The sequence below is a fragment of the Emys orbicularis genome, chromosome 11, assembly GCF_028017835.1.
Source record: "Emys orbicularis isolate rEmyOrb1 chromosome 11, rEmyOrb1.hap1, whole genome shotgun sequence".
Taxonomy (NCBI): domain Eukaryota; kingdom Metazoa; phylum Chordata; order Testudines; family Emydidae; genus Emys; species Emys orbicularis.
Window position 1 is genome coordinate 44797031 of NC_088693.1, and position 27028 is coordinate 44824058.

The 27028-nt window shown below is 40.4% G+C and overlaps 1 protein-coding gene across 1 annotated transcript in view; it reads right to left on the reverse strand.

The window, feature by feature from the left end:
* Window positions 1-26738, reverse strand: part of CCDC141 (coiled-coil domain containing 141) — a 104189-nt gene extending 77451 nt beyond the window's left edge. Inside the window, exons 1-2 of the mRNA XM_065412914.1 lie at window positions 26637-26738; window positions 24425-24547 (exon numbers count right to left, since the gene is read on the reverse strand). Coding sequence (XP_065268986.1) covers window positions 24425-24547; window positions 26637-26738 — 225 coding nt within the window. The remainder of the gene's footprint in view (window positions 1-24424; window positions 24548-26636) is intronic.
* Between the last annotated feature and the right edge of the window lie 290 nt (window positions 26739-27028).

A 27028-nucleotide genomic window follows, 5' to 3' on the forward strand; every position in this document is an offset into this window, starting at 1 on the left:
TCCACCCCATGACAGCAGCACTTGGAAGGGCAGAGTCAGAGAAGAGATTTACATCAGGGTATATGTAGGGTGGGTTGAACATTTTCTGTCAAAACATTTTGATGGAAAATTGGGTTTTTGACAAAATGAAATTTTTCATGAGAAGTGTCAGCTTGCTACAAAAAGTTTTGATTTTTTGTGGAAAAACTGAACACCCAAAATCAAAAATATTTTGATTTGAAAATGCTGCCATGCTACCTCCTAAGACCTGTAGCTTAGGAACCTCTTGACTTCTTCCTCCTCTATTGATAAGCCCCTTCGTTTTCAGTTTAAACAGATTTTTACTGAAAAAATCCCATGTTTACAAAAAGTATTATTCCTTCCCCCCTGATATTCACCCTACTTTTCTCCAAAGAGTCAAAATTTTCTGCAGGAAAAATAACAATTTTCTGACCAACTATAGTACATGGCCCTTCCGCATCTCCATGGTGACAGCTGCAAAGTGTCATTGGGACTCATAATATATGGAGATATACCTATCTCATAGAACTGGAAGGGACCTTGAAAGGTCATCAAGTCCAGTCCCCTGCCTTCACTAGCAGGACCAATTTTTTTTGCCCCAGATCCCTAAATAGCCCCCTCAAGGATTGAACTCACAACCCTGGGACCACTTTAAAATTCCCTCACTCTCAAGTAGAGAAATGTCAGGCAATGCATTGAACAGGCCTGTAAGTCAAGAAGAGGTAGTTTGAGAGGCCAGTTACCCCATTCAAGGTGTCCAGAACAATTCAAATGGACACTGGGTGAGAGGAAGATGGTCCCTAGGAACAGTTTGTGTCTGGGAGGGAGAAGATATAGGAAAAAGCTAGGCTATTGTTCCCTTAAGGGCCTGGACCCAGGAGCCTTGGAGAGTGGGAGGGGCAAGGCTCCTCTCTCTCCCAGCTGGCCCCAACAGGTGTTTGTTTATTAGGCTCACCTGGGAAGAGGACTGGGTGTGTACATCAAAAAGGAGGCTCCAAGCCCAATGAGGGAGAGCTCGCTAAGAGGAGGACTCTGCCAGGACAAACACACAGATAAAGGGCTGTGGAAACCCTGAACTAATGGGGTGGGCCTGGGGGCTGTGGAGGCCAGGCCTTGAACCAAGCAATCCCAGAAAGGAGGGCTGTAGAAACCCTAAACCTAGGGGTGAACAAAAAGGAGGCTCTTTTGGGAGCTGGACCATGCTGAATAAATTGGATCCCAGGAGAGGTGGAGTCTTGTTTTCAAGACTTGTGGCTGTGAGTAGATTATTTCCAGCAAGCTGCAGGGACACTGCGGACAGCATGGCAGTGGTGCACCATGCTGAAGAGGGGCATGCTCAGAGACTGAACCCCTCTAAAAGGCCACATTTGACAGCTGGGCTGGAAACAGTTATGACTTTACCATGCTTCCAAATGGTGGTGAGGGAGTCCCTTGGAATAAGTAGGTAGCAGGCTCTATGGCTGCACAATCCTGTCCCACATGTAATTAAGTTGGCACCTACAGGGCACCTCATGTAGCCATCCATGGCACTGCTGCCTGGTCCCACCTCACTCTCCAGCTTTAAAGCTCCTGAACAGAGACTCCATAACTCTCTCATGACAATAACACCCTTCCAGGCTTGTTTCAGGATGCTATTGTGCAAATGAAAGTCCAAACCAATAGTGTCCAACAAATTAAGAATAATGAACACAATCTTCTGCCCCACCTGGGCTCCTCTTCAAACTTGGACTCCAAAATCTAAAGTAACCCTCCGCAAAGGATTCACCCCTACTTGGGCCCTGTGGAGTCCCTTTCCCACCCTTACAGAGTGGTGCCTTACAGGGCTTTCTCCTCTGAAGGCCTCCCCAAGCTGTTAATCCGGAGGGGTTTTTTTCCTCCCTTTTGGCTGCCTGCCTGCCTCCTCAGGGCTAGCCGCAGGAGACGCCGCTACCCCTCCCCCAGCTTTTTTCCTCAGCCAGATTGGCCTGCCTCCCCATCTCCAGGGGATTCTGCAAATTTTTCCCAGGGAACTCCCTCCCTGCTTTCTCTTCTTCCTGTCTCTTTATTGGGCCCTGGTGTCCTCTATCCAACCCCACTGGGAAGCACTTAACTGATCACTGGTCTGAGTCCCCCTTACAGACCACGTTCAGTTCTACATGGAGCACTGCAGTGGATCACAGGGAAATTTCCACTGGTCATAGCTATAGCTATATATATATATATATATATATATATATATATATATGTATATACACACACACACACACACACACACACACACACACACAAAAGAGGAGGGCAGCTCTAATCCAGCCCCTCACAGTTACCAATGTGGGTCCTTGGTTAGGTTAATTTCAGGCATCCCTGGTATTCATAGTAAAAGATTATGCATACTGAAGGCAAGCTTGCATTATTAATGTAGTCACTTTACCAGTGTTATATAATGCTGGTAAAATCAGTGGTTAAATTCATTTTGTGTTTATTTCTTTCTAATGATGCTAATTATTCTAATACATTTGTTTCTCAGCTTTTGCATGCTGAATACTAATGGACAATTTTTTTTAATTGAAACCATTTGCCAATAGGTAAATGGGCACACTTGACTATTATATGCTTCTCTCTTTAGATAGAACAGTTTATGCATTCAATAAATATATTTTAGTCTGCCAATTTGTTTCTAATGCCAGCTGTTCCAGTTATCATTCATTACATTTTACAGACAGAGTAAAGATAGAATCTGGCATTTATGTTCCTTCAAAAACAGACCTAGATATTGATTCTCAAAAACTATCTTGAAACCACAGCTGGTCTGTTCTCATGGTGATTTTACAAGGCCATCCTAGTAAAAGTATAATATAAAAATTTTGAGCCTTTTGTTACCGTGAATACACATGCCAGGACAATTCATTCCTATTTCAGACTAGCACAAATTAAAGAGAAAGTTGCAAGTACTTATACATGTCGTGCTGCTGTTCTGTGTAGTGCTAAATTTCACCTAAATAATAGATGCTTAGTCCCAAAGCCCCAAAAGTATTTAAGTTCCTAATTTCCTAATGGGGCAAAAATACCTGTGAGGATCTGGGCCTAAACTAACTATACAGGGTAACATAACATTGAATGCCCAGAAACTGATGTGCCTATGGCCACAGTTTAAATACTGCCCTCCTCTTTCAGCTAACTCAACAAATTCAGAGCAATAATAGACTATGGTTTAACACTCAAGCTTTTTTATTCGGGGGGGGGGGGGAATGGTTCTAGGGTCATGAGCCAAAAAATAAGACATGAATAAGAAAACAAACTGGGGGGAAATGGTTTATGGTTTTTACTCATCCTTGCCATGGGCTCAGTTACTGCTAAGTGACCAAATGTGAGGAGGACACAGGAGGGGAAAATCAGCCAAAAGAGACATTTCATTTAAAGATTGGATTGGTGTCCATCCCTCCCTTCTTATCAGCTCAAACCCAGCCACCAGAAAATAACTGATGCATCCTACAAATAGATTATTCAGGTACAGTAATTGGATTGTCCATGTGCAGCACCTTCGTTTTAACAATAATTAAGTAAAAGTCTCTCTGCTAATATCACCGTGCACTTTCCCTTGTAAAATGTTTAAACGTATAATCAGAATGCTACAGAATTTGATTCTAGTTAATTGTGTGTTTCCCCCTGCCCCAAAGATTTCTGCTTCTTTAAGCAGTAACAGAGCCATGTACAGTACAGCACAGTCGGTAAATCAATCGCAGGACTGTAATATTTAGGGTTTGATACCAAGGGTGAGATCCTCACACTCCTCCCTTTACACAGGAAAAAGGGCTGGAGCTGCATAAAAGGTCCCTGAGAGCCCTGTATCCAACCAAGGGAGCATTCCCCCAGTGCAGGAATGAAGACAAAAAGCCTTAAGGCTGCTTCCTGAGGATGCCCTTGCAAGCCCTGGCCTGTGGGGCATGCTGAGGGTGAGAGGGGGGTAACAAGGTTAGGGCCATCGCATGAAGCACTGTGGAGGTTCTAGGCAGCGCTGTAGCTCATAGAGCAGCCCTGGGAGCTGTAACTGGGCCCCAGGGCTGTCCAAGTTACTCAGAGTGAGGGTGTCTCTCCAGCCCCCAGCTTGGCCCGGGACCAGGAAGGTGCAAAATGGCTTAAATCCACCATAGCCCTCCTCCCTCTTGGCTGAGAGTTCTGGGCTGCATCTTAAAGATGCACCACAGACACTCACCCCCAAAAATTTTTACTACGCCAAATATTGTATGAAACTGTGTGATTCCTTGCTACTTCTGTAAATTAGATTTCATATTGCAAAATAGCTTCTCCCCTATTTCTAAGCAGGCATTATGTGATGGGGCCTGTAGTCTCCAAAGGATACATCTCTCTATTAAAGATGCCATTAAGGTTGTTGAGATTTTTACATAAGGTTTTTTTTTCTGGCATAAAACGATCTGATTTCAGCAAAATTGCACATAAAATGCAGTCATATTTTTGTAGCAAACAGTGGCTTTAGTAACATGTTCTATTCTCCTTTCTCCTGCATTTAAAGAATGCATATACACAGACCGGTACATTTGTGGTAAAATTTTGGAGGAGACCTGGTTACAGTATCACAGTTCAGGAAACTATTAAAAAATTAAAGAAAAATGTGTATCGTAAGTACCAAACTACTTGTGCAGAACAAGATCTCTGAAAGTTCCCTCATGACTACATGTTGTACCTCATGACCTCTTGGATAGCACTGGTCTATAATTTTTGAGAAGTCGTCTGCTTCAGAGATAAAATGTGCTATTTGTTATGTATTTTGATGTGCTGAATTCAAATATGACAATTAAAACAACTGATTGGCTACTGTTTCTAAGATATTTAAGTTTTTACATTTTATGTCTATGTATATTGTGTAGATAGTAGAGTTTTAATCATAAATTGTAAACCTAGGTCTTTTCATGTGTTTATGGTTGCTTTACATGATAATATTTCACCTGTCCTGTTTATGTAACACTTTAAAAATCCGCAAAAGGGTTATATAAATAAAATTTATTATGAAACAAAAGGCAAAAAACTATTATGTACATAGTTTAGTCCTATTCAGTGTCTACTCGGCGCTTCTTGGCTTGTCTCTTGTATTCATTAAATGGAGCATCTCTTGTCACTGTCCAGCAATAGTCTGCAAGCACTGATGGGCTCCATTTGCCCTGATAGCGTTTCTCCATTGTTGCAATGTCTTGGTGAAATCGCTCGCCGTGCTCGTCGCTCACTGCTCTGCAGTTCGGTGGAAAAAAATCTAGATGAGAGTGCAAAAAATGTATCTTTAGTGACATGTTGCAACCAAGGCTTTTGTGTGCCTTGAGGTTTTCCACCAACAACCTGTAGTTGTCTGCCTTGTTGTTTCCGAGAAAATTTATTGCCACTAACTGGAAGGCTTTCTATGCCGTCTTTTCCTTGCCACGCAGTGCATGGTCAAATGCATCATCTCGAAGAAGTTCACGAATCTGAGGACCAACAAAGACACCTTCCTTTATCTTAGCTTCACTTAACCTTGGAAATTTTCCACGGAGGTACTTGAAAGCTGCTTGTGTTTTGTCAATGGCCTTGACAAATTTCATCATACCCAGCTTGCGGTGTAAGGGTGGTAACAAAATCTTCCTTGATTCAACAAGTGGTGGATGCTGAACACTTTTTTCCTCCCAGGCTCCAATGACTGTCGGAGTGGCCAATCTTTCTTGATGTAGTGGGAATCTCTTGCACGACTATCCCATTCGCAGAGAAAACAGCAGTACTTTGTGTATCCAGTCTGCAGACCAAGCAAGAGAGCAACAACCTTCAAATTGCCACAAAGCTGCCACTGATGTTGGTCATAGTTTATGCACCTCAAAAGTTGTTTCATGTTGTCATAGGTTTCCTTCATATGGACTGCATGACCAACTGGAATTGATGGCAAAACATTTCCATTATGCAGTAAAACAGCTTTAAGACTCGTCTTCGATGAATCAATGAACAGTCTCCACTCATCTGGATCGTGAACGATGTTGAGGACTGTCATCACACCATCGATGTTGTTGCAGGCTACAAGATCACCTTCCATGAAGAAGAATGGGACAAGATCCTTTTGACGGTCACGGAACATGGAAACCCTAACATCACCTGCCAGGAGATTCCACTGCTGTAGTCTGGAGCCCAACAGCTCTGCCTTACTCTTGGGTAGTTCCAAATCCCTGACAAGGTCATTCAGTTCACCTTGTGTTATGAGGTGTGGTTCAGAGGAGGAGGATGGGAGAAAATGTGGGTCCTGTGGCATTGATGGTTCAGGACCAGAAGTTTCATCCTCTTCCTCTTCCTCGTCTGACTCAAGTGAGAATGATTCTGGTACATCAGGAACCGGCAGTCCTTCTCCGTGGGGTACTGGGCGTATAGCTGATACAATGTTTGGATAATGCACAGTCCACTTTTTCTTCTTTGACACACCTTTCCCAACTGGAGGCACCATGCAGAAGTAACAATTGCTGGTATGATCTGTTGGCTCTCTCCAAATCATTGGCACTGCAAAAGGCATAGATTTCCTTTTCCTGTTCAACCACTGGCGAAGATTTGTTGCACAAGTGTTGCAGCATATGTGTGGGGCCCACCTCTTGTCCTGATCTCCAATTTTGCAGCCAAAATAAAGGTGATAGGCTTTCTTAACCATAGTGGTTATACTGCGCTTTTGTGATGCAAAAGTCACTTCACCACAAACATAGCAGAAGTTATCTGCACTGTTCACACAAGTACGAGGCATCTCTGCTCACTTTGGCTAAACAGAAATGTGTCCCTTTGCAAAATCAAACACTGACAAATAAGAGAGCACGCCACTGTATGATTTCTAGAGCTGATATAGGGCAATTTGTTCAGCAGAGTGATGTAAGCTTCGTTATGATTGCATCATCCATGACTTCTAGGAATAACATGATGCAATTCATATCATGTATGACGCAATACCAGCTTCAGATTGCATCATTCATTGTTTTGCCTCAAAAGAAAGTACTGTCCAAACCCAGTCATAGATTTATTCATAGATCCAGTCAAAGATGTATTTTAGTCATTTCTAGTTTAAATTGAGATCCCTTCCCTTTATAACTCACTTATCCTCCGCCATTCCCAAGTCAAGGGTCGTATATACTGACCCAATAGCATATCTTGAAAACTAGAGCCAATCAACAATTTTAAGCATCATTTTCGTTCTCAGTGACCCAGAATTAGTAAAGTTTGACTACATTTATTTCAGAAGCATTTTGGCTGTAGAGCAGTGTAGTCAACAACTACTCCTCTACCCCATTCATGCCGATTGTCCTGTAGTTTCAGGCTCCTTCCAGCTTTGTTTTTTCTATCCATATCTTACAGCTTGGGCGGGAACAGGGTTTGCTGCTTCCCATTTCTCTTCGCCTCATTGAACTACACTAAAGAGGTGTTCTGGAGACACTCCCCCCCTCCCCCCCCCCCCCCACTGCAAGATTATCTGTCTGAACCTTTGTTTCCCTGAACTTTTGTCACAGATCTCCTGTTTTTACCAGTCTCCTATAACCTCTATCTGCTGTCAGGTCTCAGAAGGCCTGGTCTTGCAAACACTGGATTCAATTGGAGATTTTTGCATTAATTTCAGTTTGCAAAAGTGTTCATCTGGGTCCCTTCACTTGCATGCACACAGCCAAGAATATCAAAAGTTATTTACATAATTTTAAAAGAATCAACAGTATAATTAGGATCCACAACTGGCATGATTAATGTACTTATTATGGCCCAATCCTGCTCTAGTCAAAGTCAATAGGACTTTTTGTTGCTTAATTCAATGGGAGTAGGATTGGGCTGTTATTTTTCTACTATTAAAGAAGCACACTCTCCGGCTAGGTGAAAGGGCCTCATGCTGTAGCTGACAACTCCTCTGCTTCTTTCCACAGCTGATGAGATATTTGCCAGATAATATATACTACTAATAGAAGTGAAGACAAGTTCCTTCCTGGCTCCACAGCCAAGGGAGCTGCTTTGCTTTAACCTTTCTACAGCATATTTGAGAAATCATTCCAATATATCAAAGCAGCACTGGAATGAAAAGTTAATTTTAAATGCATTTTTAAATGTACATATGTGTTGCTTTCGAACCAAGAGGTTGTTTAGATCCAAGAGGAACTGAATTACTTTTACTATGTCAGAATAGCTGGTTCGAGCTGCCTAAACAACCTATCCACAAGACCAGGAGTTCTCAATTCTCATGTGTTTGCATGTCTGTGTTAGAGCTACACAAGTCAAAAATATTTTGCAATTTTACCCAAACGTATAAAGGTGCAGTAAAAAAAAAAAAAAGGTGTTTAATACATTGCATTTCACTCATCTTGGATAACGAAAATAGCCTAGAAAGTTTTGCTTTCCTTGGGGTGGCAAAATTTCACTCTGGAGCTAATTAGTAGTAGCCTTAACACAGGGGCCAAAGATGGAATGGGCAGGAGAATAAACCACCCATTCCCTCTAAAATTGGTCACACGAGTATAATGTTGAGGACAGAGTGGAGGGGCAATGTGGGAGAGGATATGCAGTGCTGCTGCCTATGCCATACCTGTTCTGTTGATAGAGGATTATTTGTTTACAATAGTATCCACTTTCCAAACACTAAGGAGGATTGTCTCTGTACTGCAAAGCTCATAATCTAAGTATTGCTTAGAGGATGTTAAGTCTCCAGGACTTTCAGTCCAAAATCTTTCATGAGCACTAAATTTACTAAAATAATATTACAGAATTAAAAGAAGAACCCGTCTGAATTCTTGTGATCACGCACAGAAACCTCCATTTTGCTACGTGGTCAGTCAGGTGAAATTTAATGATTGCACAAACATTTCCTGTTTGCATGTTGTGAATAAGGCTGAAAAAGCCTATATTTTTACTTTGCCGAATTTAGCAAAAATTAATGTTTAGCAGCTCATGCAAATCCCTCCCCCACTATTTGACAAGTCAGCATGCAGCCCAAGCCCAGCCAAACATCTAGTCAAAAAGCTTCTCAAGGTGGAAGGGAACTACTCTTCCTGTGCCTCCATTGTCTGATCTGTATGTCTCTGACTTCCAGGTATGGTAGAGCATTTTAATACCCTGCAGCATTTAGCCAGCTGGCGATCCGCCACAAATGGAGATGCATAGGACAATGCTATACTGCTCCCAGAAGTTGTAAATGACTTCATTTAAAACCATGTGATTATTCATTTTCCTTCTGTAAAACATCTGTCAGCAATCTTTCCCTCCCACCACGAAAGTTTTGATTGCTGGTTGCCCACCAAATATAAGCTGCTTCTACAGGGATGAGGAGCAGTTTAAAATTATGGCTAACTTCATAAAATCCCAATTGGCGGAGGCTGCTGACAGGGAATATGATGAGTCAGCACAGCCCCATCTGCCCTGGGTAAAGAGAGAAAGTAGTCGCGACTTTGTACAACTACAGCCTTCCACTGTCAGGCGTCCTGCTCCTGGGGACCTGTGTCTGAGCTTACTCTGGAAGAAACCAGAAAAAACCCTAGGCTGAACCTGGTCCTGGTGCTTTTCCACCTTCATGTTAGTGGAGTAGCTATGAATAGTGATTAATCAAAATCCTAGGTACAACCTCAAGTAGACATCTGGGGGGAGGGATCCAGCACCTGAGGTGGGGAATGGATGACATTAAAATATCTTTGCCTAGCGTGTACCCCTGCATATGCCACCGGAGTACCCCGTTCTCAGTTACCAGGTTTACCTACTGATTCCAAAGCCAATCGGGTATACTAATATTTACTCGCCAGCCTCTGTATTACGTCTTTAAATATATTAAACGTCTTTAAATATATTAGAGCAAAGCAAGCAGTTGGGTATGTGAAGAAACAGTGTAGCTTGAGGCAATATCATGCCTCAATCATGTAGATAGTTCCTAGTATTTTTTTTAAACAAGCTGTAGTGCAGTAATGAGCATTTTGTTTCCACTATGAGTAGCATTAGCAATACTGTGTGTTTGGGAAGGGCTGGAGGAGGAGAAGGTGAGTTCAGGAAAAGTGTGGAGAGCTGTTATTAAATACTAGTATATATAACAAATACATTCTGATTTCATAATAGCTGTTTGATATTACTAGTTTTAAAAGTTTATGGGAAGATAAGTAGTAACAGAAGGGAATATTATATATTTCCTTTTTATCCAACATAAAATGCTCTCCTGCACAGCCATTTTCTAGGAATGGTAGCATTTATTACCCAGCATGAAGTTTTGCTAACATTCTGGATCAGCTCTCTAACTAATGTAGTGTAATAAGAATTAAATGAACATTTGGTATTCATGGTTTCTAGTGTTAAGTTGTTGTCTTGTATGCTGCTGTTCTGACCTGGGAGCAGGGAAGAGGGAGGTTAGCAGAAAGTTCAGTCCTGCCTGTATGTGCTGGAATTGGTACTTGCAGTGTCCCAATAAATCTCTGATTCTATAAGTGAGTATTAAATTATCATATATTTCAAAACTTTTTTCTCTGTTACTAACACCACCTTGGGTTATTTAAACATCAGAGAGGGTTTTTTTGTTTTTAATTTTTTCATTTACTTTTAACAATTTATACTCTCCCTTTCAAACATTTTCATATTTTACTCGGACAATGAAACAAATTTGCCATGCAGTCACCTCTTGCTTATTAATTACATATTTGTGAAAAGCCTTTTTAGAAAAAAAGGGGCCTACACTAAATATTCACCTTGTCTGTCTAAAGTCATCAGAAAAGTTGTTAATATTTGGAGCTTCCCTTTAACATGCTGAGGCTGACATAAAATCAAGTTGACTATACATAGAATTACAGAAATGTAGGGCTGGAAGAGACCTCAAGAGGTCATCTAGTCCAACCCCCTGAATGGAGGCAGGACAAAGTATATTTAGACCATCCCTGACAGGTGTTTGTCTAACCTATTCTTAAAAACCTCTGCTGATGGTGATTCCACCTACTTGGAAGCCTATTCTGATGCTTAATTATCCTCATAGATAGAAAGTGTTTCCTAATATCTAACCTAAATCTCCCTTGCTGCTGATTAAGCCAATTATTTGTAGTCCTACCTATTGATTCTAATCCCACTGGGTGACACAATTTACGTGACTGGAAGGGAGAAAACCATAAAGGAAACTTCTGAAAGAGAGGCCTCCTCTTGCCCTACTACCCTTATTTCAGGTTTTCTTGTTTTATTCCAAAACATAAAATGCATCAGTCAGCACTTTTAAAACATCAGTTTCCACAGTATGTATCTCAAATATCAGCTGGTGGAGGTGCTGTCTATATTAAACATTATAGCCTCCCCCAGTTACATAAGAATCTAAACAATAACTCCTAGGAAGCCAAGTAGTCTGCCATCTACACAGGTTTCCATATTGATCTCCTCACTTGAGTCCTATATTCAGTCATGGACACTTCACTCGTAGTTGGATATTATCAGCGAGTGCAGCATTCATGTCCTCTATGTCAGCCTATCTGTTGTGGACAGTCAGTCTGTTGAAGATGGAAGTGTGGTGAGATCCTGAAAATACCATGGCAATTCCTCCTCCACAGGCAATCTCCCTTTACAATCCACAGAAACCTGTTGTGGTTCTTCCAAATCCTCTTCTGCATCCCTCTGGGATACTTATTGAGCTTCCTCAGTGTTTGCCTCCCCTTTCTTTCAATGAATCTGTGCCTCAGTTCTCAATTCACTACAAAGGGGGGACTTCTTGCTTTTTATAGCATATTATTTTGCGTATTACCTTCGTGGGGGTATAGACATTACAAGTAGGATTAATGCATGCAGCAATTTACAATCATTTTATAGAACCTAAACACATCCTTACAAGTTTAACACTTATCTTGAACAATACTAATATAGAGGTGAGCTGGTCTGGTTTCCAGCTATGAATTTGTCAGTTCTCAGCTGATGCCTACAGCCTTGGAAAGAGCTGGCACCTGGTCTCCAGCACCATGCACCCGATCATATTTCCCAAATTCTTCATTATAACTGGAGAATACACTGCCAGGTATTCTAATAGCTTCTTTTTGTTGCCTTCTATGGCTGCTTCTGTCAAGTCAACCCCTAGCTCTTTTACTCATTGGGCTCCTTCACAACTATTGATCTCTGCAGTACAATTTTTCTTTCTTTTTCAGCACTGGGTTGTTCTCCATGGATCAGACTTATTTCGGATCCTGGGTCCAACAGCATTGTGGTTTTCCAGCTGTCAATGTCTCCAGACAAACGACAACAGGCAACTGAGCAGCTCTTCACAGGGGCCATTTTATTAACTGCAGATGGTGGCCTTATTTCATTAACAGCTTCTAGTTTGGCTTGGTGTGGCTTCTGCTTGAGCAATTCCATCTCCAATGGCCTTTTCCTCCATATTGCCTGGGACCCACTCGGGAAACAGTCTCCCTCATATGACCCAGAAGACATTTGTGAATAGCTTACACCCGTGCCTTGAAATTTTTTAGCTACTTCCCTAACAATAATTGCTTGAAGTGCTGCATCTGGTATAAAGGAATCACCCTGAGGCTGGGAATTAACAGCTGACACCTTTAAGGAAACCCCAATTTCTGCTTCCACATTTTGAATTCTGTGTATAATGTGGTCCATCGGTTTATCCAGTAAGGTATCTTCTTTCACCAGAAAGTTATGATGTTCCCTTGCTAAACCATTTATAAACTGACTTTGCACATAGGATTCTCTCATAACTTGTCATTGGCCATAGGCCCCTCCCTGTACTGCTAGTTCTAGATTTGGCACCACAAATTCTGTTTCACTTGAGCCACCCCCGACATGGTGGCTCAGGGAAAGACCTACTGAACAGTCTCCTTAGTGTACACAAATAATTCAGTCCTGGATTAACATTCCTTCTAGTATTTCAAAAAGGCCAATCCCCCTTCCTAATGGTCATGTAACTATTAGCACAACTGTCTAGATGATGCATGAGCTGCACAAGGAAGCAGCTGGTAACACGCTTTGGCATTACCATCCAAAAACACTGCTCAGTACTGTGCTGCTTATTCATCAGTCCACTCGTTCACAGAGAGCAACAGCTCAAAGTCTGTCAAGTACTCTCAGATTTCAATCTCATCAGCTTGACCAGCAAATTTCTTCTCAGGAAAAATGCTTTTGTCATCTTGAAGCTGCTGCCACCAGTTGTAATACAAACTTATAGAATCACAGAAATTTACTGGAACACTACAAGTACCAACTCCAGTACACACAGGCAGGACTGAACTTCCTGCTAGCCCTCCAAGTCAGATCAACAATCTAATAACCTACTAGACAACAACTTATACTGGTCAAGGTGCTGTATGTACTAAACATTACAGAATTTATCTTGACAGTTTCTTTTTCAACTTTCTCCTTTAAATATGTACTACTTCTAGGAAGAAGCTATAGATTAGCTCATTTCTATTTTCATTTTTTGGAATTGTGTCTTCTGTACAATTACAGACACCTAATATATCTCCAAAATATGTTTGATATTGTTCATTTCCCTTGGAACAGAGTACAGTACTATTTTCACAGGCTAAACTAGATATAGTACTTAAAGGAACCATTTGCAGGAGATTTTACCTAGAGAGGAAGAGTGGGAATACATGATAGTCTTGTGTTATGGTTTTATTGACATGAGTTTGAGATGACGCAATTACTCATTATTGGCAAAGATTTAAATTAGTCATCCCATATCATATCACATCACTGTACTCTGTATTCTGTATATGCCAAAATTATTCAACAGAAAAAATATTTTAGGAATAGTTTCACTGGCGGGCTGCTATTGTTTATATCTGATTCTATTTTTCATACCTTTCCAACTGTGAATCCAGGCTCCCTTTGTGCCATGAGTCCAACTGTTCAGGCCTCATAGGAAGAGAAAAATTATAACAAATTTTGGAAACTTCTAAAATCACTTTATATAAATCATATCATCTGATTTTAAGGTCTGAAACCTTGTGATTCACCCAGGCTAGAAACAAATACCTTTGGAAAGGAGATACTGTATAAAGCAGCCATTTCTAATCCTGACAATTCATGAGATACCAGACCTTCAATTTGTCATTAATCCAAGACCAGATACTACCAATCTTGGGCCCCAGGCCAGTGTAATTTGGGGGAGGAAGTGCGGCAAAGTGTGAAATTCTATTTTGAGGGGAAAAAAGAAATATTTTATGGCATCTTGTTTTATTCCTTTGCCATCTAGCGAATAGCTACGAAACCCATGGGCAAAGTCTATGGCTCCATCCCTCTTGAGTGGCACTGTCCACATAAAAGATAAGCACCTTCTGCTACCAGTTACTCCATTAGCTCATGTGGCTAATGACGGAGCTGCAGATCTGAAGTTCCCAACCCTGCTGATGATCAATATGGGGGACACGTTTCCACAATCCTTGAGGAAGGGGTGGACAAGATGTTGGCCTATTAGGGCCCCATAAGGAAGGTGGGCAATTCCTGGTATGTTTATTAGTAAGCATGTAGGAACTATTATTGGTTTATATGTTTTTTCCGTGATGTTTTACCCTAAGAATAAATGTATTCTGCTGAGAAAGAGTTGTGTGATAACTTCTAACTGCTGTTCTTAGCCCTCAGAGGGAAGGCAACACACAGAGGCTGGCCTTTAGGTAGACTGGCTTGCTGGGACATCACAATGTATGGCAGAAGGGCTGTGAAGCCTTAAAACCCCCAATCAGAAGGGAGTGGGACAAGGGCCCTGCCCACAGACAGGTGACAACTGGAATCCTGAGACCTGACTGGGCTCTCCTGGAGTGCACCACAAAGGAAGGATGCAAATGTAGTTACCCTGAAACCCAGAATAGTACAAAGGAGCTTTTGTTGCATTTATCAGTATAAGAGCTATTCGGGTTAGGGACCACCACTTACTATGTGCTTCCACAGCACCTAGCACAATGGGGTCCTGATCTGACTGGGGCTATCTAGGCACTACTACAAATTATAAAATAATAATGAGACAGCTCTAGCAGAAATGGGCTTAGCACAGCTCCTCATATCCTGGCCAAAAGGCAGCCTCCTTTCAGCTACCCTGGGGAGACTGGTGTTGACACCAAAGGTACCAAGTTTGAGCCTCTGCTCTTGTAGTGTGCAGAACATGTATTCTGAGTTCAGGCACTGAATAGGGGACATGAGTTAATTAGATTGTTTGCTCTAGGGTCCCGTAAGTATTTTGCAGCCCCCACAGCCGACATTCCCTGTGCTTCCTCACAGATTTGCCTCTCTAAGTCTGTAATATCATATATCTAAAAAACTAGAGAACATTACTATTGATGTCCTTTTCACTAGCTTCCCCTATTCTGCTTGTTGAATTACCAAATGATGCAACAGGGAGATCATAAACCACCTTCACTCCTCTGACCCCACTCCTGACTCTTAATTCTATATAATATACTACATAGAAAAATAAATGAAACAATACAAGTCTAATTTAAGCCTGTCAGAAGCAAAAGATACAGAATTAAATTATTGAACATTATTGTTGAACCCTCAGAACAGTGGGTGACCTTGTATAGAATATATATCCTTTAATTTTTATTCTCAGTTAAGGTAAGAATGAAAACTCTGAATTTCTTTAATGTTATTTCAGCACATTTTTGTATTTAATTTCCTCAATTTTATTAATAATAAAAAATAAGCATATATATATATATATATATATATACACACACACACACACACACACACACACCACACCACACCACGCTTACAAACCTAAATGTTCTGAAGTGTTTGTGCCAAAGGGCACTTACCCAGCTTGCACATACGCAAACTCTTTTGTTACACTCAAACTCCGATACATGGAAACCCATATATGCCCATCAGAGTTTGCATGTGGCATATATGCACCAAAAGTGTGCCTACAATCTAATATGTAGTTCAGGGATCGGCAACCTTTGGCACGCAGCCCGCCAGGGTAAGCACCCTGGAGGGCTGGGCCGGTTTGTTTACCTGCCGCGTCCTCAGGTTCGGCCGATCGCGGCTCCCACTGGCTGCGGTTCGCCGCTCCAGGCCAATGGGGGCGGCGGGAAGGGCAGCCAGCATGTCCCTCGGCCCGCGCCGCTTCCAGCAGCCCCCATTGGCCTGGAGCGGCAAACTGTGGCCAGTGGGAGCTGCGATCGGCTGAACCTGCGGACGTGGCAGGTAAACAAACCGGCCCGGCCTGCCAGGGGCTTTCCTGGAGAGCCACGTGGCAAAGGTTGCCGATCCCTGATGTAGTTGAAAGTATAGTCCAAAATTCCTTCCACTGGAAGCTCTATTCACTGGAAAAAACTGTAGTCAACCCTTTAGGGCGACAGATCAGGAGATCAGCAAAATGATTTAGTCAAGGCAGGTGGGCTTTGTCTGGACTGGCAGGAAAAAAAAAAAGATAGTGGCTCCTTTAAGGGTCCCCCCCCTTGGGATTTGGGAGGGGAGAAGGCATCACCTGAGCTGTGGCAGCCCAGTGGGGCTCAAGTGAGCCTTTGGCCCCTGCACACCTGGGGCAGGGCATATAAACCCTGTCACTCTGGCCTGAGTCACCTCTCTTGCCTGATGAGCAGCTGTAAGGAGGCAGTACACATGGCCAGGGACAAACCCCCCCCCCCACCATGTGGGGCTAGGGATCTCTAGGAGCCTCAGGGTGACCAGCAAGGTCCCAGTGAGGACAGACTGGAATCACCCCAGGATCACAACAGAGGCAGCCAGAGAAGCAGCAAGGCCCAGAGCAAACCGTGAGTGTAGGTGTTTTCCCCCGGTGGGAGGCAGTCAAGCTTATTGCTGGTACCTCCTTGTGGCAAGTATTCAGTGCAGGTGCTTGGTCCGTAGGGGAGTCTGGTTCTGCGATAAACCAGAATTGGAAGTAGACTTAGGGAAAGGCATCCCCTGAAGAAGCTGGAGAATGGACTTGGGCATGCGAATGTCTGGTAAAATGGGGATATTGGCCCCTTTATCCAGCCCCTTAACCATCATATGAGGGCAGAGGGGTCCCACCAACAAGCTAGCACCAATTGTGTAGAGCTGGGGGATGGGGAGGCTGCTGGCAGCCCTTCACCAGGTAGAAAGAATTACTTGAAGGAATCTTGACCTGCACTGTATGAATTATTGCCAGACAGTTGAAAGATGAGTTAAATAATAAAGCTGAGGCCTAATTAAACCACATCCCTTGCACCTTGTTTCCCACCCCTCCCCCCCGTGTCCTCAGCAATGTACTGGACAATTGTATCGAGTCCTTAGATTCTTCAAATGCAACTGAATAATTACAGAAGCATTATGGTTCTCATTTCTCAGTTCCCCCAGATTCTTCACAGGCAAATGAACCTGAATACATAGTATATTGCCTTCTTCAAAGATGAGTTCCAAATAATTCAACAGTCTCATATTTCACATAATACCTCAACAGTCTCAGATTTCACCAGGTTTAGATGCTGTGTCTTAGAAACCTACAGTGGAGACTTGTGGACCAACATTTTTGAGTGGTTATCTACACTCTTCACTGGGGCACTTTTAAGATTAATCAATGTTTACACATCGGTTTTGAAACTGTTAAGTGCTAATAAAGCTGTTATCTTGAAGCCCAAAATATAGTAATACCACCATTAATATTTGAGCCCCAAAATATTTCAGTGGGAATTTAGGGTATGCAAGTGTGAGGGCTCGGTGAACTGAGCTAATGTTATCTGAGGAAACCACTGAAAGAGAATATAGAACCTCACAATGTCACTTTTACATTCGCTTTTCTGACTACAACTGCACTTTCAAACCCCTGAGAAAATTTTATAATGGAAAACGCAACTGATCTTTTCCATTATTCTTTTAATGGCATTGCTGAGCATCTCCGTAATTAAATGTAAATAACTCAGAAAACAGAGATTAACAGATAATTTGTCCCATATCTAATTTACTGAAAAATAAGCATTATATGAAAATATTTATTTTTGTATGAAACAAATAAAAGGCTCATTTTAAAAAATTTCAAATGCAAAAGATGAACATATTACTTTTTGAGAAATATATTTTTCTAATTTCTCCTCTTGGATATTTGCATATAAATGACTACTTTGCACTTTATGCTCTGTGAATTGGAGTAAATATAGTAATTAGGAGCAATGTACAGGTACGTGGGCCAAATTATTAATGGTGCTTTTGTTTTAATGAAAGTTAAATTTGCAGAATGGATTTATTTATATTTTCCAGTCTCTGCTCTAGCTCACTGTGGCCTTTAGCATGACAAATAACAGAGCTTTGGAGACAAATCAAGAATGCCAGTGTTTGTCTTACTGGGGGCTGTAACACTGTCATAATCCAAAGATTGGCAACACACTCTAAACCAAAGCACTAGTGTTGTGAAATATAAGATCAAAGGCAATATTTTCTCCAGACAGTGATTGAATTAGGAACCTGTGGTGGAGGGAGGATGGCAGAGCTGCATTGCAATAAGTGCAATTTTGTCCCTTGGAAGCCTTCGCTGAACTTTCCCCCCCATTTTAGAAACTAGAGTGAGAGTAAAGCTTGAAAAAATTTTCATCCCAGGGAAAAATAACCAAAAACAAAAAAAACCCTTTGCCGAAGCAGGTTGGCCCAAAGCTGAGGCGTAGGAGACCATGAGGAGGAGAGGTCTATGACATCACAGAAGGAGGGGTGGAGTTTTCAGCAAGACTTTCTGGCCATTGCTGGTTCTGGCTAGTTTAATGAATCAGCAGCCGGCCTGTAATTCTTGACTACTGACGAGTCATATCCCAGAAAAAGAGAGTTAAGGCCCCGATCTGGAAAACACTTATGCATGTGCTTAACTCTGCTCAGAAGAGAAGTTCGGTCAAAGTTAATGGGATTATTCATGTGTTTGGGGTCAAATATTTGCATGAGTGTTTGCAGGATCAGGGCCAAATGTTTTAAAATGAATTTACCAATAAAAAATGTGCAATGGCTTTGCATTTCCAGACACTGAATATATGTCGTACTGAATGCAAAACAGATCCATGCCCTGGTGTGTGTGTGTGTATATATACACACACACACACACACACACACAAGTGACAAATATATACAAGCTTTAATGATCAATTAGCTATCATTAAACAAAATTAAGTAACCACACTATATCCTAATCTCTTAAATCATTGTTTCCCCACAAATCACATTAATCTTTTCATATTATTAGATTCTATGACCATGCTAGAAATACAAAATCCAGAGAGTAAATATTTCATCTATAAGCAACAACTATGGTACAGTACAGTACAGTAATATTAGAAGGAAGTTTAACTAGATGATTTAATATCATACGCATGTTCATATTTTTTGTTTAGTCTAATGTTTATCATTTCCCGTTTAGTCTTTCAGCCTGGTTAACAAAATGTTCCTCTTCATAGTCCATTAATGTTTAAAATGGGGGTCTTTTAAAAATGACTGTACTCAAGTTTTTCAGTGTAACATAATACTGGGCCACATTCTTAGCTTCAGTGGAGCTGTGCCAATTTATACCAGCAGTGAATATGGCCCAATATGGTCTATCAAAGGAAATATATTCGGATAATTTTTGTCTAAGACGTTTTAAAATATACAAATGATTATTTTTACTGTATGATTTATAATTAGAAAAATGACACTGCTGGTTATAGTTAGAAAAGTTGCTATATATATATAAAAAAAATCAAAACTTTCATGCTCAAGACATCTGCTTCCTCAGTGTCTTGAGTCTTATCTGTTTACATTAGTGACAAATAGGTTGGTGTTATTTTTTTAACTCCTGTTAGCATTGCAGAGCCAGTATGTCTCTGGAACAGCAAACTGGATTGTATAACTGTTCATGCATCATCAAAAGTATTGTAAACTGAGTTTCAGTGGCAATGCCAAATTCTGTTCATAGTTACACCTATGAAACCCCACCACACATGTAACTGAGGGAAGAATACAGCTTGCAGTATCTTTGTTAAGACTAACAATGCACAAATCATGGGAGGAGAAAGAGACTAAAATCAAACAGCATGATGTTCAAATCTCAGGCTGAGATTTCAGCACAGTTAGAAATAAAAACACACCATCTATTTATTTGCCAGCGTGGTCACATCCATATTCAAAAACCTATCTGCAAATACTGCACAGATCGTTAGATCCCAATCCTGCAAAGACTTAAACAGGTGGGATGACTCAGGTGCTTAACATTAAGCAGGTGCTTAAATCTTTGCCAGATTGGGGCGTTGGGCCCCATCCTGCACTCAGTTACACATGTGCTTAACTTTCATTTCAATGGGACTACTCATCAGGACCGGCTCCAGGCACCAGCTTGGCAAGCAGGTGCTTGGGGCGGCCACTCAGGAGAGGGGCGGCAGGTCCAGCTATTCGGCGGCAATTCGGCGGACGGTCCCTCACTCCCGCTCGGAGCGAAGGACCTTCCGCCGAATTGCCGCCACAGATCGCGATCGCGGCTTTTTTTTTTTTTTTTTTTTTTTTTTTTTTGGCTGTTTGGGGCAGCCAAAACCTTGGAGCCGGCCCTGCTACTCATGAAGCACCCGTTTAAGTGTTTGTAGGATCAGGTCCTTTAGCTTAGTATGTGGAAGTGCGATTTTTATTGTAAAGTTTTAAAATATCCAATTTAATAGAACAGCAGTAATAACCGAGAAAATGGCAAATTAAACAACATTTATAATTAACATGAACAAAGACCTATTAGAACCTTAAATCTAGTGAAACAAATTCTTTAAGAATGTAATGCAAAGACAATTCAAAACAATCTCACAGTGTTACATAAAAATGTAAGTAGTTTTGGTCAAAAACAGGAAAAAACTTCACAAAAAATTCAAAATGTCAAAGTTATTTTCATTTCATGGAGTATGAAAGGATTTTTTTTTTCATAAAATGTTTTTTAAAAAGTCAGTCAAAATTTTAACTATTCATTTTTCCCTTTTTATCTTTTTTCTTGTTTACTGTGTGCAGTAAAATATTTTTTGGTTTGTTTTCCCGCTTTTTCCTTTTGCTACTCTGTAACTTTCAAAAACTTCTACAAGTTGACAGTTTGAACAACAGTTCATCTGTAGAACCTGATATTACCTCACATAACCTCAACATAATATATGATAAAATGCAGAGTGTTTTGAATTATGAGAACTTTTGCTATGTATCCTTCAAGTGCCTGTGTTTTCATGGATTTTAGGGATATTATTGATTTACTATTAATGTGCTTTTATTAGATTATTTTCTATGTTATTTCTACTGTTATGTACAAAATAAAATTAAGTTTAAAAAAATAAAAATCTGAGATACAATGGCAGAATGCTGCCACGATTTAAACAAGATTCGGGCTCAAATGGTTTGAACTGTAGGGCACATCAGGCCATAGCTTTGCCATTATCTTGTTCAGTGTATTTATAGTACATTCCAGACTACAAAATCTATCAAACTTCAAAAATATATGTGAGTATGGGCTATAGTGAACTTTCTTTATATCAACAAATTGGAGTCAGTAGGAAGTACACAACCAATGGGTTTGTCAGCTTTATAGTTCATGAGAGAACAGCTAAAACACTATATTGGAAGAAGAAAAAAATGAGCAGGGGTATACTATTGTGTTAATGCGCTTGCATAACCCTCCATTACCAAAACGGATGGTGTTAACTGTGATCATTGAGAGGAAAAAGAACAAGGAACTAACTAAGAACTGTGCATACATGATTTTACAAAGACAAGTACAATCTAACAATTGGATTTCTGTCCTTACAGTTCCACATTTCTAATTTTCCTTTTTTTATCTTCATGTAAATAAGTTATATTTTTGGAATTAAATGTTAAAGTCTGTGGAACATTACTGGCTCTTTGACTTTATCTGTCTTCACAGAGTAAAGGTATAATTCATGAACAAATAATAAGTGCCAAAGATTATTGTAATCAGTACTTCAAAGGTTGAGAATCATTGTCTTATACAAACCTTTGATGACATGGTCTGGTAATTTATAAATAAATATCTACCCATGATAAGTGTTACCAGCTCATTACAGGCAGAAAGTTTCACATCTGTTAAGGAATGAAGGGTCATTCAGAATTATGACACTTGTGGTCACGTATTAGAGCTGGCAAAATTATTCCTGGGGAATAATATCTATTTTGAGTTCACCCTTTTCCTGTGGATGGTTCAGTATTCAATGTTGATTTCTGCAACAATATTTGTTACTCAAAATATTCATCAAGAGTTTACACAAAAAGAGTCACTATGTGTGGATCAATTGACTGTTCACTATTCATTATTAGTGGTATATGATTGGTCACTTAAGTCATATGATACTGTTTCTGCTTCCTGACTGGATGACAGACTTTTTAAATAGGAGACTATAATGCATATTGAATGGCAAACAAGAAATTGCTCACTTACAATATGAATTTTCAGGTGTATAAGCATTTGTGAACTTTTGGGATCTGCAAACATTTTCCCCACAAATAGGAGATGAGTAATCTCACTGTGTTTACAATGTGAAAATAGTACTGAATTACTTTTCTATTATTTGACTATTTATTATGAGCATTAAGCAAGCTGAGTGAAGCCAGGTGAAGAACAAGTCAAAGGGTCCAGGAACACAAATGTACCCAGAGTAGGAGGGATGAAATATTAGTTAATACTAGCCAAATACCTTGGCTAACATCACAGAATAGCTGATGCTCTTGGATTATTATTCGATTTTGCTTACCATGCCCAATAAAAATGGAGGTATCTGTGGAGATTTTATAGTCAAAAGCCCATAAAATTAAAAAAAAATCCATTTTGGGTTGGAAAATCCAGTGAGACTGGACCAAGGGAATTTTTTTTTAAGTTATTGTTGCTGTACACAGGGACTGACCATGCTGGGATTAATGGAGGAACAAGCCATGGAGAGCAATGTAGCGTGACATTGTGCTGCTGACCTTGTCTGCAAAGATGCTCCAGGATATATGTGTGAGAGAGAGAGAGAGAGAGAGAGAGAGAGAGAGAGAGAGAGAGAGACTGTTGCACTTGATTTTGTTTAGTACATGCTGCTGCCTGCAAAGAGACCATTTTTATTCCTTACATTTATCACTGTAAATATCAGGTGAAATCCGTAAGATCTCTTGTGGATGGACATTCCAAGCAATGAAAATATTTAATATATGATATATGTAATATCGGGTCGGTTTGTGTTGGCAGATGGGGTTTAAAATCTTCAACTTTATTTTCACTTGCTAGAGTTTTGGATTATGATGTTTTCTGCTTCTCGGATTTAATATTAATTCTTATTATTGGAGGGTGAAATTCAGTTTATCATGCCAGTATATTAGCTCCTAATTACTTCTAAATATTTGGGTTGGATGACTGGACTAAACTACATTTTCCTGAATACCCAAAACTCCCATTGAAGTCAATGGTGATATGACATTTGGATGGTCAAGAAAAGCAGGATTAATCCCTTGATGTGTTTTTCTTTAAATGTTACCATTTGTGATATCCAAATTCCACTGCATACACCATATTAGATTACACTCTGCATATACCTTATTTTATTACTTCACATATGGTTGAGACATACCTTAATATGAGCGGTGCAGCACCTGAAAACTAATATTAAAAGGAGAAAACATCTTTTCCAGTTCATATTTGCGCTGTCTTAAAATATGAACAAAATCTGAATTTAATAAAATACATAATAACATTAAGAAACTTGAATGGAACCTGACAAAGTACAATGGTCTTGGGCACCCACAAGAATCTAGAGAAATTCATTTACTTAAGCCTATATGCAAGATGCATCCATCCCTTCAGATCAGGAAAGTGAATGCTCATCTCAGTTTATTTTAGGCTGTCTCATGTCAGCAAAATAGGAATAATTTAATGTGACAGTATGTTACTGTACTACCTTCTTGTCTCTGAAATGTCCCTGAATCATATTCTGCTCCTAAGAATGCCCTTTATTTCCTAACACTGGTTATAGCTCTATGATTTAACTGTTATCTTCCCACCTCAAGCCAATCACTTGCTGAATGTTATCACCTTATTCCTACCTTAACATACATCAATCATAACAGTAAAAAAGTGACTGGAATGTTAATTTCACATTTACAAAACACTTGATTGTTTTTGTAGTTGTTACCATAGTTATGAACCATTCTAATGTCTCACAGCCCAGCAAAACAAATGAAAACCTTGAAATTCCTCTGTCTCTAGCAGGTACTGCTAGTTTTTATTTTATTTGACAATAATGCATAAAGTTGGAAAATATGATATTTTTACTGGTTCTGCCAGAAAAACAATTACTAGTGAACTTAGTTTTCCATTGCAGAACTATTGGAGGGGTGTGTGTGTGTCTGTCTTATTTTCATTCATTACAACAACAAAGGTTGGACATGTTTTTTCACTCTGGCCTTTTGCTGACAAACAGATCACAACAACAGGCCTGTGAACCTAGAGGCTCATTGTCTATATCAGAGCTGTAAGGAGACCAGAAAAATCTGTATGAGTCCATATCACACACCTTACCTTAAGTTTAGCCAGGAGGAGTTCATGATCTTGTAGTAGTTTTTTGGTCTCATCTTGATTGCTGCCAATTTCTAATACATTTGGAATTGACTCAGTCAGCTGAAGCTGCACCCATTTCCCACACTAAAATGCAAACACAGGCAAACACCCAGTGTGTGTCATCCAGCAAACACAAGGGCTCTTTAAATCCCCTACCCCAAAACATACCAGTTAAGGCCCAAATGAATCTTTGCAGGCAGACCCCTGTATCCAATGGGCACAGGGATCCACTTACATGTATCCAATTGCACAATCAGGCCCCAAAGTATACAAAATCCAGTGAATACAAACTTCAATAATGGGATGCCATAAAGAATAGTAAATCAAGTGTCATTTGAGGCAACATACCCAGGCCCCAAATTCTTGCTTCGTCCAATCTCTACCCATACAGTCGTTGAGATGGTATTTAAAAAGGAAAGAAAATCATACCAGGGACTAAAAATAACATTTTTCCCTTCTCTGTCCTGGGAATTGAGAACATATTTTTAGCTGCAGTTTGCATAGATCTCTCTCAGCTAAGGGGCATGGTGAACTGATTTCCTATTTCTCTCACAGCAGAAACAAATTAAGGCAGACATGAGGGCTGTCATTTTTACATAACCCAGCTGTCCTCAGCACCCAGAGTTCTGCTAGTGCCAAGTAATCCATCACAGCATTTTCTCTAACAAGTGGTTAATTTTTTTATAAAGGAACAACCAAAAGGCCTTTACATAGCTGGGGGAGAAAATGAGGAAAGGAACATAAACATTAGAAAGTGATGGGCCCAATCCTGCAAGTATGGCTCATTTTGTTTCTTACTGAATTGAGAGATTTCCAACCCTATATGAAGATACTAGCAACATTCATTTGTTCAAGATTTGTTTAACGCATCTGATATAAATATACAATGTTACTAAGCACTTAACCCACAATCATGTCTGCAGCAGATAGCTCATGAGCCAGGCTATGTATTGGAGTGAACCTCCACAACGAGGAGCCAGGAATCTTGAACAACAGGCTGGGCTGCCACTGTATAACAGCTACTTCAGCCTCAGGGTTGGAGTAGACTCCAAGGCACCTGGTGCCATGCTGGGAGAAATGCCATGTGGATTAGCACAGTAGCAAACCCACTAGCTTGTTCCCACCAGCACTTCCAAATCCCCACTAAACTGCAGAGCCACTCATGACTAGATGTTCCATGGTGCACAGGGGGGCAGTATGTGGCCTCTCCAAAGTCCTGCCCTTCCTTGCAACACTTCTGCTGCAGATGGGTCTTTCTACATCTGCTAAGGAGGAGGGAAAAAATTTTCCTGGGAGGAAAAAGCCCTCTGCTGTTCTAAATGCAAAATCTGACCCCCACTGATGTCAGTACACACACAGTCACTATCTTTAATCTGCTTTAAAGTTATCAAATGCTAAAAAAATCCCAGCCTGAGAGATTAGAGGTATCTAAGGGAGTGAGGTGCCCAACTTCCATTGCATTCCAATTGGTGGCTGGTGTCTAACTCCCTTAGGCAGCTTTGAAAACCCCAGCTTAATTTAGCATCCCAAACTGCATGCAGGTTGCGTGAGCTGGAACTAGTTGCTGAAATGGTCCTTCAGGTCTTTATAAACACCAGGACATACACAAGAGCTACTACTAAAAATATACGACAAAGGCAACTAACTTTTGGTTTTTAAAGTATGACTACAATTTTAATTGGTATTTTTTTCAGCTAACACTCTGAACAAGATGTGGCTATCTGAAATGGTTCTTTGTGCATTTGTCACGAATGAAAATCGTACAGTGAACAGAGTGGATAAATACATTTATTTAAAAAAAAAAAAAAAAAAGACTAAACTCCCCAAAGAGATGTTCACATGTATTATGATCAACATTTTTACAGCGCCCTAAATTTACACTGCCACGTTTTAGACTCAGACATATTCTTGACCCCTAAGAACTTACATAGTTTAGCTGAATAGTTTTGGTTCATGTAAAAAAAGAAAAAAAGTGATATACTATAAGTAGCATGAACTTCTTAGACGGTTTTCTACATACTAACTTAAGCAATAAAATAAATGTACTTGCCTGGTCGACATTTTATGCTGAATAGATGCTAATATGAGTAGAATTTGGAATAGACTGTTACTAAATACTATGCAGACCAAGCCACAGAGCTAAGAGCATAACTGTTAGCAAATGTTGTCTTACCTTAAGTATAGCGATAACAATCCTGGAATCTCCAGCCTGAACAGCAACTGAACTGACTGTTGTTGTAGAAAGGTGCTCACCAGAGCTGCCTTCATTTGACATGGTGTTTCAGAATTGGACTTCATACATTACCACAGCCTCAATACACTTCTGTGCGCTGGTCATTTCGGAAGGCAACAAACAGGGTTACTTGGATTCATTCAGCAAAAGAGCTCAGCTAACACTGATTACTCTGCCAAAAGGAAAGAACAGGAGTTAAAAATAGACAACCCCATTGAGTTTATCATTCTTGAGAGAACGAGAGAGAGAGAGAGAGAGATTTGACACACCCCTAGTTTGGAAGCATTAAGCTGCCTGTTCTTTTTTGTCATTATCTGAAGTGTAAAGGGCTG